General features: G+C 36.5%; 1 protein-coding gene across 1 annotated transcript in view; it reads right to left on the bottom strand.

The window, feature by feature from the left end:
- Window positions 1-13,384, bottom strand: part of LOC140151070 (uncharacterized) — a 531,056-nt gene that overhangs the window by 405,705 nt on the left and 111,967 nt on the right. The window contains 2 exon segments of the mRNA XM_072173269.1: window positions 385-636; window positions 4,749-5,592. Coding sequence (XP_072029370.1) covers window positions 385-636; window positions 4,749-5,592 — 1,096 coding nt within the window.

Genomic DNA, 13,384 nt, shown 5'->3' with positions numbered 1-13,384 from the left:
GTATATCAATGACCCCCTTTTCGAGGCTAATTTTGATTTTTCAAAACTTTAACAAAGAGAGCCCAACTTTGCCTGACTGTAGCCAAAATTGTCAAAATTTGCTGAAACTTTGACCAATTTGCATTAAATTTGGCCAAGAATGTGGACTTTTGGTATAGCAATGGGTCAAAATTTCTGGGAAACTTGATGGATGGATCCACTTAAAATGTTATTTTTTTGTGGTCCTCAATAGATCCTAAAAGTCCCTTTAGTCTGATCTGCTGTAGTAATTCTCTTCAACCAATAATTAAATGTATAACTAGCAACTTCTTTGCAACTTTCACTTTCTCCTTACGAAACAATTCGATACATTGACCTTTGACACCAAGACCTTTTGACCCCTACCTGCTGGTATAGGTATATCCAAGATCTCATTGCCCATTTCAATGGGCGTCTCATTGCCCATTTCAATGGGCGATGAATCTTCTTCACTGTCGCTGTTGAAATCATCTGCTGCAGATCCAAGACTAGATTGCTCCAGAAGACCCAGGGCAGACAGCATCTTGTTGAGTAGTTTCTCTTTCTGCTCGTCTGTCAGTTTGTTCCATTCTTCTTGGTCGTACATGTAACTGCCAAACAGCTGATTCAGGGCACTCTCTGTGTATTAGTGAAAGTTAAGATTTGGTGAATAAATAACGATTTAGTTGACAGATATTATGTGATATTTGTGTAACCGTAAGAAAGAAAACAGGGAGTAGACACAAGTTAAAGCACATTATAGAATATAGATCAAAATGGTATACTGCAGAATTCCATCTACAAGCATATTTCTAAACATGCTAAATGAGTGTTTTTTGTTGAAAGAGACAAAGGTAGATACCATCCACAGAAACATAACAATAGATTGGTCTTACAATAATAGTTGTTTGTGCAGCCGCCTGTATTAGTAATATAGTTACTAAAATCCCCAAATTTTGTTTTTGTGGAGGTTGTCTGCTTTTTGTCTCTTTTGTCAAAAGAAGACACTCATTTAGAGGCTTATATGTTTGTAAGTCGAATTCTACAGAATATCATTTGATGAACTGAAATACAAGATCCCAATGCTCATTCTATTCTGCATATCACCTTGTAACTAACTTCTAAAGTGCAATCATAACATCCTTTTGACTTTAATTGTAATGTGCCTCAGAAATATCCAAGAAAAACACCTGTATATCCCGGTATGGTCACCCGCACAAACAAGGCATAACACATGATCGTTCTAGAAATTTAAAATGACCCCTATATTGCACGCTTTCAAGGACAATTTTACACATTTTACCCCCTATTTTGCGGAAAAACAAGGAGAATTTGGCTTTTCAAACCACCCCCTTTTTTTGCCAAATCAAGGACACTTGTCCAAAAATACCCAATTTGCATGAATGCAAGGACATGATTTTAAGCTGCACTTTGTAATACTAATCAACCAAACTGGTATTTCTGGTCACATATTGTTGATGGCCATCATCAGAGTAACCCATAGCTCACACTTTCACACACTCTGTATAGAGATATCCAAGTTAAAATCGGATGGAAAACCGGCGAAAAGCAGGAAAAATCAGCCAGAAAACATTGAATTTTACGACACATAAATTTATTTTTTCTCATGTATGAAATAGGTTAATAAATTCGTATCACTACTTGCTCGAGAAATTGTACAAAATAATGCACTTGTACTGAAATGTTTATACATTTAATGCACTCCCCCCTTCAAGGCTCATACATTAGATGCATCAACATCTTAGTATGCGTGCCTTATTTGATATAATTTCATGCCCAACAAGTGATACGCATTTATTAATCTATAATGATACTGACAAATGTAACTTCAATCACTATAAATACTGAGAATACTAAACGATGAAAGAAAACCCTCATCATACGAGTAGGGCATTGTAACTGAATGACTGCACATTGCCATGAACTTTTTGTTGCTGAATCAATTATATATCTTATACATAGTATGTGTTATTTACTTTTATTTAGATCAGTGAAGTTCGTTCAGTGCATAATAACCAAACCTTGTACATATGCCATCTGTAACTATATCTTGTTAATCACAACCACAGCATTTAAAAGGTCTATCCCATTATGCTTTGCGGTACCATAATAGAACTGCTGCCAATTTAGTTTGAAAAAAGAAGTATCACCCTAAGTATTATAAATCTATCCATAGCTATCAATATTTAAGCTGCTATTACTTATTGTTTGTATACATATATGCTATTCACAGTAGAAGTGATGTAATAATCGGATTATCTACCATAGCAATAGATGAATACAATTTTTGAATATTTTGCCCTGCGCTACAACTTTCACTCGGTACCTATGCATTGAACCACAGACGTGAAAGAATAGGGATAAAGACCTGGATCGTAATTCTACAGAATGATTAGTATCTTTGAAAACAGCGGTATTGTATTCAATCTATGATTGCAGACATACACAGCTGATTAGTGCAACCTGCTTGTAGTGCATGGCTATATATTCAAAAATTGTATTCATGGTAATCAATCCTGTTACATCATCACTTCTACAGCGAGTGGAGCAAGTAGATAAACTGCAATGCATGATGGGGTACTCCCTTTATGCTGTGAATCTCAACTAAATGAGCAGAATACAGCCCGTACACAAAGTCCGCATTCCTGAATTGATTACCTGGCTCCCAATCAATGGTCACCTTAGCTGCTCATCACTGATAAACAGCAATGTTTGACTGACCCAATAGATTCCCCCCGATTTCTGCCTAGATTTCATTTGAGTCCAAGACACAAATTGACAAACAACTTGTATGATGGAGGTTAGATGTTAACATGAGGATTGACAGAATAGCTGCTCTAGGGAGAGTATAAATTCACAATATTAACCTTATATTACAGACTAATATTGGTAACAATTGACACAAGCAAAAGGCAGCTATCAAACCTGTCTGTTGTCATTATATGTGATGCGATCGAGCAAAATCAGTCGGAACTCAGGAAATATTGATTTTGAGATATAGCCAAACAAAGCAAATATTTCCTTTTGTTTCCTGTTGTTTTGGAAACTCTTTAATTGCTATTGCAATTTCAACAGGGTTTTCTACAAAATGCAGCTTTGTAAATGTGTTTTACTATCCTATAAGAAACTGAAAATTTAATATTTCCAAGTTCCAACTGACTTTGCTTGATCGCATCACATATGAGTAAGTATTACACATAATTATTCCCTGTGAAATTGGTTCAGCAGTGGTGGCTCCAGAAATTTGTTTCAGGAGTGCCATTGGGGGTAAAGTGGACATTTCTTTGGGGCAGGGCAAAAATGAGGAAATTGGCTATTTGTGATTTTTGCGCAAAGCAAGGCAGTTTTTGCCCCCAAAAAAGCACCATTATTTTTTGTCCAAAATATGGCCATTTTGGCCCAAAATAATGGATTTTCTTTGATTTTTTTCTAACTTTTTTGCCCTCCTCCTGTGGTTCAGAGCTAGCATGTTAACTTGTGTCTCTTCCCCTCTCGTTTTTCCTCCTTTTACTTACTCCACAGATGAGTCCTATATATAGCTTTGAACTTCATATTAAGTTCATTGCTTAACCTACCATTCAGGCAGGAAGCACTGGGCTATTCCAGTTGAAATCCATACACCCCCTGTGGAAGACATGATTTTAATCTTCCACACAGGGAGTGAGAATTTCAAACCGAGTTACCTGCATGGATGACTCCATTTGAAATCTAAACCCCCTTGTGTGGTAGATTAAGGTCATGTCTTCCACAGAGGGTGTATGGATTTCAACTGGAATAGCCCAAATCACACCTGTCCTAAGTTATCCATTTAGCATGTTTGAGCAGATGTTTCAAGCCAGTCCGGATTTAGTCCACACTTGACATCCATCTATCCCGTACCTATCTAAAAGTGCACATAATCAATTACTTGCCATCTGCGTCTCAGTCACCTTGCAGATATCACACTCTGAAGTCAGTTCCTTGACATTTACTCCTACATCATTTAGGGTTCAGGTGCAATCAGTGATATATTCAATTTTTCCCAATTTGAGATATAAGCAAATAAAAGTTGCCAAATATAAAGAATATATTAGGAAAATAACGTTTTTGCTACCTGCTGCTTCAGGATTTTGCTAAATATTAAATGTCTAAAATGCCAACATTAATGTCATGTCCAACACTGAACCTCTTATCCACTGTGTAGAGAATCGCCAACTGGGATTCCTGAGGCACATAGTTTGTCTTCCAGAGGAGGAGCTTGCTAAAAATATGCTCTCTACATACCATGGCAAAATAAGACTGGGACATGTATGCACCTCTTCTGTAACCTACATTCAATGTGTACTAGGATATGATAAAAGCATTCAAGCAGGGGTCCTAAACTGTATTTGTTTGAGGGCAACATGCTTGAGGGTCAAATACACCCCAGAGTTGGTCAATGAGCAAGGAGCAAGCAAATATGGTAGAGTACACATTCCAGGTCCAAGTTGCCTCAATCTAATTTAATGAATCCAAACCCTTTCATACAGGAAGATATACAGCTACGACTATACCATCTACATTGGGATATTCCAGTTGACATCCATATACCCCCTATGGAAGATATGATCTCCCACACAGGGAGTGAAATTTCAAATGGAGTCACCCATTCAGGTAACCCAATTTGAAATTAACACTTCCTGTGAGGAAGATTAAGGCGATGTCTTCCATAGGGGTGAATGGATTTCAACTGGAATACCCCATTGACCTACCTGTTTCACTGGGTACAAGTTCCTCTATCCTGCTTGGTGTTACCGTCTCTGTCATAATTGGTCCCCACGAATCACCGATACCATTAAACACACTATCATCCACCATTATAGACTCCTCCTCCTGTACAACACTACTACTCTCTCCGCCCCCTTCCGACACCGATGTCATTTCTCCACCTCCTTCTGATACCGACGATGTCATTTCTCCACCACCTTCCGATGATGTCATCTCCGATTCAAAAGCACCTTCGTTATCTGTATTACCCGTATTATCCTCCTGCTCAAGCTCATCTTCGTGTTCATCGTAGACTTCTTGCATGTCTTCTTTTACCTGCTGCAGTTTCTGTAAAATCCTCCATTCATCCCCGTTGACATCATACTCCTCTGCAGGATAATCATATTCACTGCCATCATTCTCTTTATTCTGCAGTACATCTTTATATTTATCCAAATAAAGCTTATATAACTTCTGTAAATTATTCTTTTCTTCTTCCTCAACCCTGTCTGCGTATCGTAAGTATTCCTCGGCGACGTCACCTAAAATTTCCAGATTTTCGCCGACCGACCCCTCCCCTTGTAAATCCTCCCCACCCTGGTTATATCCATAGTAATCGGCTTGGTTATTATATCCCATGTAAGGCCCCTGCTGCTGCTGCTCAAACTCAAACTGTTGCTGGTTGTCTGCAATGGCTTGGTAATCTTTGGCTAATTCCTCCAAGTACTCGTAGGTCAGTTCTTCTTCTAGCGCCTGTGTGAGCCACGTCTCGAGATACGCCTGGACATCTGGCTGGCTGATGTCCAGGTAATCTCGTTTGTATGGGTCAAGAACTGACCTGAGGGAATCCTGTGTGGAAAACAGAAAAAAGAAGAAAAAAGTTTAAATGGAGAAAACATTTGGGCTATTCCAGTTAAAATCCTTTCAACCCTATGGAAGACATCATCGTTGGGCAGGAAAAACCTCCTATGTGCTTGTGGCCCTGAACATGTTTAAAACAAAACTGCCAACAGGTTATATAGGCGGTTTTGCTTTAAACATGTTCAGGGGCCAATGACACATAGTAGGTTTTTCCTGCCCAACAACGACATGATCTTCTACATACACCACCTATGGAACACATGAACTTAATCTTCCACACAGGGAGTGTGTATTTCAAAATGTGGTTACTTGAATAGATGAATTCGTTTGAAATCTAAAACCCCCAGTGGGGCTTGATTCAGGTCTTGTCTTCCACAGGGTGTATAGATTAATCTGGAATAGCGCATGTTGCTTTATATGCAAATAAGTCTGGAAAATAATTGGATTTTGTGACACCTTCATAACATTATCTTGGTATTTCATAATCTTATTCAGGTGAAAATGGTCTGTTTTTTAATGATAAAAGAAAATGATTACATTCAGGAAAAATTTGTGCAATATCATCTTAACTTAACACTATGTCGCTAATATAAAACTGCCAAATAATATTATATATAATATCAGATAAATACATAATAATAAAAATAATGAAGGTATTCCAGCCAATTTTAGCTTTTGCAGCTCTTCCCTCTTTCTACTAGATTTCACCTACCCCATTCCCTCATATTTGCGTATCTATCATATTTCCAGTAAGCTTTATACCTGCACTTTACAGAATCATATTTAAAATCTGAAATATTACGCATGGGGAACACCATCCTCAAGGGCTAAAAGCAGAATATGATTTGCTGCTTTGTTGTTCCTGATACGCAAAATTTAAAATAAATAATGATAAATCTGCTCAAGCATTGTCAGTAACATGATTGGATTCTATTCAATTGCATTTGACCTCAAGGCGATGCTGGATCTATAACAAAATGATCACGAATCCTCCCAGGAATCCTCTTATCTCAAAACAAATTTTGAAAATTATGACAAAAGTGCTTTATTAAAAATTACATTTCCTTCTTATTTTCTCCTTAATACATACAGAAATCATCATGTTGATAGTTATTAATTCTAAACAAAATGCATTGGATTAAAATGAAAAATTAAAATATTATGAAAAATAGATTCTAGTTAGACTTGTTCACAATATTTTAGTGTTGGTAAGTGATATTATTGGAGTCCCAGTGACATCTCAATCAAGTTTGCTGCTGTCATGTTTGTGAGCATTATCTCCCATGTTGTTGTTCAAGTGTTGGTGATGGCAGTACCAGTGACTTATTGAGTTTATTTTAATTGGGGGTTTCTTTTGCTTTGCTTTTTTGCTTGTTTAGTTTTTACAGATTTGTTCTTCAATGCGGATTACTTTTTAATAGATATGTACATCATGTACATGTATATTGCAAGTTTCACTACAAGATTCCTATTGGGGCTGCCTGCACAGGTGCAATGTACAACATCGCCAAGTACTGGTACATCACCAGTGTAGTACCAGTGCTGGTGGGTTCTGTGCAATAGCAACATTGGTACAATGCATGTGGGTACTTTGTGTGAACCAGTCGGTACCTTAACCCTAACCGCCTAGGGGCTTTTTAGCGACGGGAAGGGAAAGAAGGGAAAGAGAAAAGAAGGAAAGAAGGAAAGAGACCCCTCGCCTGCCAAGCACTCGGTCGGCGACACTTTGCCACGTGGTCTTGGGCTTCGCTGGCCAGCGAAACCGTGCCTATATATCACTTAGGGCGATTGCGTCATCACACCACGTGGGATGCATGCACGAACAGCGCATATATCAAGTAGTATTTTGTAGTATTCAGGAGCGTTAGGGTTAAGGAAGCCTATACTGAGTTTCGATAGTAGTAACCTAACCCTAACCGCCTAGGGGCTTTTTAGCGACAGGAAGGGAAAGAAGGAAAGAGAAAAGAAGGAAAGAAGTTGTTTGCTCTGGGTGGGATTCGAACCCGAGACCCCTCGCATGCCAAGCACTCGGTCGGCAACACTTTGCCACGGGTATTGGGCTTCGCTGGCCAGCGAAACCGTGCCTATATATCACTTAGGGCGATTGCGTCATCACACCACGTGGGATGCATGCACGAACAGCGCATATATCAAGTAGTATTTTGTAGTATTCAGGAGCGTTAGGGTTAAGTGACGGTGTGTACTTGTGCAAGTGGCTGCAATAAGAACCTTGTAGTGTAAGTTTAAAACAGAAGTACAAGAAGCTTGTATTTCTGGACGTTTTGAGGTTGTGGAATTGAGGTCAAACAATTATCAAAACATTTTTTTCATATGTCACATGATCTGATTAAAACAGAGTTGGTAATATTGCAATTGAGACATAGGTAAAAATGAGGAGCAAAAAACAATAAAAACATAAGAAATGGACATAGTAAAAAATCCTAATTTTGTAACCAAGTATGGCAGGGACTTAGGAATTTAAACATCATTAGGCCCATGCATAGGTACTGAGAAAGTTAATAATGGTAATAACTTAATTTTGAAAGTGTTCAACTTTGGTCTGAGTAGATCCGATTTTGTCACATATTATTTTAAAAATCCTTAACAACAACACCCTATTTAAACTAAGTTTAATAAGTACATCCTTATTGGTAAAAAACACTACTCACAGTTTATGACAGAAATGGAAAAACAAATAAATCACTTTTTCCTTTTTCAAGAAAATATTACAAATTTGTTCTTATATAGCTACAAGTATTTGTCAACAAACACTTGAAAATAAATCTAGGCCTATACTTTACAAATAAGATTCTTATTTTCACAGTAAAATTGACAGAATAGATGATGAAGATCGCCCTAGGATATAAGTGGTCAAGTTACTTATTCTGGGCTTTATACACATGTTGACAAGAATAAAACTACTCTGGTTACTTTCTATATAAATTGTTAGCAATTATTGACCTTTTTCCTTACATCCCAACATGCACTGTTCCAGTGGGCTGCCCACTGTCATCTGTGTGCAGAAGTATCAATAGGATTCATAAATCTGATGTTCAAACATGGAGATATACCATCTGAAGTACCACCTGCAATAGTGCATTATGGGATATATATGGAAAATAGTCTTCTCCCACAACATACAGTTGGCTCATCAATTTTTCTTTACACTTGAAAATCTGTTCCAGAAGCATATCTTGGTCTGTCCTGTCTGGTAAATATAGGTTCTACAAGAACCTTTTATTATATAAAATAAATACACTTCACCAAAAGAAAAGAAAAGTCGTTGATAAATGGTAGCCTAAATCCATTACATATTCCATAAATCATCCCAACATGAAGAGGAAAAGAAAAAAATGAGAAAGAGACATGGGGATAAAAATTGAATAAGAAAAAATAATATGTTCAAAGAAGAGGTGACAAAATAATTACATTTTAAAATTTTATATGAATTTCCTTGCCTTTCCCACCAGAGAATTTGGAGCTAGTTGGCTACATCTCTAACTCTTTTCATAACATCCATAATGTCAATTTATGTTTCAAATGTATTCAATTTTTAAAATAAGGCTAAGAAAACAAGTAGTCTTATCAAACACTGGTGCATATGGCTGATCAAAATGCTAAATGTATGAATTATATTTTGTATTATATAAACCCACCGTTATTGCTATCTTCAGTAGATAGCAAAAAACAAACTATTTCATCAAACGTAACTGTCAAATGACACTTGTTGCATGACAACACCATCAGCCTATTTAGACAATCCTGTGTACTACACCAAGCACGTAGCTTTTTTATCAGCTACAAAAAAATGTCATTGCACACAACTATTGTGGCACATATCTCCAAGACAAAATGTTTCTTCTTTGATGTTTGCTACCAATTAACTCTACTCAGGCCAAAAAAAAAAAAGATTGTTTGCTTGTCCTCGACCAAACTACCCTAATCTGGAAAATCTGGAAAATGGTTTTTGTTTGTTTTATATACTGTACAAATGAATACCAACCCTAATTTTGGAAATTCCAAAAAAAGTTTTTTTTCTTTCAACATTTTTGACATCCTGAAAAGGTTTTTTTACAGTTTCTACATACTTCTAAACTATTTTAGAAACATGAATGAAGTGGTATACGGAAAAAATCCCGACCGACCGACCCAATTCTGAAAAAGTTGTGGAGGACAAGCAGACTATCTTTTTTTTGGCCTCAGCATCAACTTCTCAATATAACACAGTTTACGATGGGCAGAAGCAAACTTATTTAGACCCCAGGATAATAGCCGGATTTAAGATCAATTACAACATAAGCCATACGCTCAGCAAGCTGTATCCTGATCTGACTTGTCCTGTTGAAATGACCCACTTTGTTTATCTAAATACAACTATGATACATCCTGCAGGAATCGATAAATCAATTCCAAAAATAATATTTTGGTCAGTGCTATTACAGTGTAGCCCATGGGAAGAGCGATCTTCAGTTTCACACCCCCAGATTTTGTAGATCTTATTACTAGTATAAGAAATAAGAGTAATGGATGGGAGTCTGTGATAGACATGGTATTTCGTTAGTGAAAATGCATGGAACCACCAGTGTTGCCTCAGTTTTCCACCCCATTTCGCAATTTTGCAAGTGTGAAACTTGAAAATATCTGTCAACATTTCTCTTTGCCAGTAATCAATGTTATACGGCATTTTGAGTCAACTAATAACCAAAATTGTATGATATTCTGCTTTTTACTAAAAACTCACTATTAAAAAGCTTTTTTTGCAGCAAAATGAACTGATAATTACTATTCAGTGCAAGCTCTGAAGTGGCCCAAAATTGCTGTAACCATTTTCAACTTGGAGGACAATACTGAGAAGTCACATATTTGGGCTACTAAAGTGGGGGTTTGGCAACCCTAGGAGCAATGTACACCTGTCATCAGACTTTGCTATATACAGCAGGGGATATTAAATTTCTTTCACCTTACAAGAACGATAACATTGTAGTTAAAGCTACGTTTCCATGGGGCTGACGGGTTTTTTCTTTGCAAATAGTGCCGAATTTGTACCAAATGGTCACATCTGATCTCATTAACTACTCACCCAATATTGGGCATGATTGTACTCATTTGAAAGCAAGTTTTTGTGTGGGTTCCAAATATCAGCACAAAATGCTCAAATGTATCATTATATTTTATAAAGTGCAATTTGTTGAGCTTACTGTTTGTACAGAAGATCGTGACTAAAAGGGTAATGGTTCCATAGGATATTTAAACATTTCACGTTTCAATAAATTTGATCGCTAAAATATATCATGTTTTTTCTGATCTGTGATGACAGGCGTGCTAAGCCTGGAAAATTAAAATGATCTGGATATAATTTGAACTGAAATATAATACTCTGAATGATCATTTACAAACATCAGCAGAAATAAATAAAAATGATGAATATTATTTGCTCAAAAGCAACACTTGTCAGATGTTATTAACGTACCAATATACATAATGCTTCATCCTTTTGGGCATAAAAGTCAGGTCAAATCAAAACTGAATTGGCATATTTTAAGATTACTTGATATATAGTCACTGCAGAATGGTTTTTGATTTACAGTAAATAAATTAGGTATAATGCTAAGAAAATCAAGAAGAAGAAGCATTGGGAGAAACAATGATAGTAAGAAAGTACATTTCGAAGGTCAACAATATATCATGCGGCGACGCCAGCTGAGTGATATAAATACCTATCAAAGATAAAATGGATGAACAGTATTGTTTCTAAAATAAATACTAATAAATATACATTTCTAAATGGTTCTACATCACAAGCGACCTCGGAGTGCTGTACAAAACATACAGCATAAGAAAAGCGTTTTAAACAGTCTCCACAAAAACAATTATATTTGTGTTAAGTCCATATTTGTTTCAAGTTCATTATTCAGATCAAAGTGGCAAATATACTACCATTTGTCCTCTGACAGTAATGCTATTGGTTTGGAGATTCCCTACATGATTATGAGCAGCAGCATAGCCAGCCTTTTAGTGTGAGGGGGCAAAGCCAAATTTCCATCCCCATTTATCAATTTTTCGTCCCATTTTTAGTCATTTTAATAACATTTGACTGTCCACATTTTATCCCTGAAAAATGTCTGGGGCAATTTACCCCCCTCCCCCCACCCTCAGTCTATGCCACTGAATATGAGAGGTATATTAGTTTATCCTCATTTCAAAGGTGCATTACCCATATATAATCATAACAGTTTCAAGGGCTACCTTATAGAGTTCTGGATGGATGAGGCTGGATGCAGAACTTTTTGAACGACTCTTTCTATGACAGTCCTGTTTCCCTCACACCTATGTCAATCTTCATCATCAACTTGATGCCCTTTTGAACCACCCGCCACATTTACACCGCAAAAATTGTCATCATGATCCTACAATTACGTCTGATCAAACATGTAGCAGGATGGCGAGTTGCGACGTTTGTTCCATTACAAACTAAGAATAGTCATGTGATTGATAGTCTACGCTTCTAGAAAATCTTACCCTTTGCAAAGTAACAGTTTTTTCTTGACGCAGAACTGCATTATATCTGTCATTAAGGCATGTCACAGTCCTGATGGCAGCCTTAAGCTTGTTATTAATTGTCTTCATTTTAGCTTCCAAGATGGCCGCTAGCGTAGCACACTTGCATTTTATGTTGCCATGGTTTTCTTAGATGAGGCACACTATTAATGCATTTTACATGTAATGTGATATTCATTAATTAATGTTGTGAAATGGAAACCGATTTTCACAAATTGTTTTCATTATACAAATTTTATTTAATCCATATCATTACAGGCTGATATAATTAACCTTCTGAGCACTACCTGCCAATCTAACATTGCCTCTGATTGGTCAATTGCATGATATTTTCACTTTAATCACCAATCAGAATGGAGCTTCGCAAATAATTCACCCAAATTTTTTTGTGTGGTGAAATTATTCTAACAATGTTGCTGATTGGGCCAATTGATAAGAAAACTTCTTTTTGGCCAATCGGCAGGTAGTTCTCATGGGGTTAAGTAGGTTTCTAGCTTGAAATGGATGCATGGTTGACCATGGATTTTTCTTTAAAAGAAAGAATTTACATGACTCTTTAATTTCAGTGTCAAAAATTTGGTGTCATTAAACCTCCTCTTTCAGATATTACTGAAACATTTTTGTACTTTTCTGGATTTGAGAACAAACATAACATGAAATACATATCCAATATTTGAAAAAGATGTTTCAAGATATAGCAATTTTTTTGTCAGTTTTTATTAATTAATCAGATGTGTTCTTTTAATTTTGAGCCATACAAATGAGCTAAAAATAAAGCTATTTAACTCCAGGGGATATATTGTCAATGGCTGCATCATTATGTTAATTGTTAATAAAGCAATTGCTTCAAATGTGTTATGTACATCCTTTAGATTTACATACGTAATGAAATATTTCAGCCATACACCGGTTCCGCTAATATTTCAATTGTATGAACTAAATGTTGTGTTCTGCAATTTTATTAAAAATCTCAGATTTTGTTACAGATACAGAACTTAAGGGTAGGCCCCCTATACGATGTATTGTTGGTCGAATCACCAAAAAAATGTAGTTCACAGCATCTTGCGAATGGTAATGAGCTTTAGCAAAAATTGCATTGCTCAATTCATAGCGAGCGTGTAGAAGAATTCAAATATCACAGATATACTTTTGAAGGTCCTGTGGTTCTTGAGTTATGTTGTAAAGAGGGCTGAAACAACAACACTTTTGTAAAACGTACATA

This window comes from Amphiura filiformis, chromosome 4 (genome assembly GCF_039555335.1).
Source record: "Amphiura filiformis chromosome 4, Afil_fr2py, whole genome shotgun sequence".
Classification (NCBI taxonomy): Eukaryota; Metazoa; Echinodermata; class Ophiuroidea; order Amphilepidida; family Amphiuridae; genus Amphiura; species Amphiura filiformis.
This window is presented reverse-complemented; position numbering and strand designations above follow the sequence as displayed.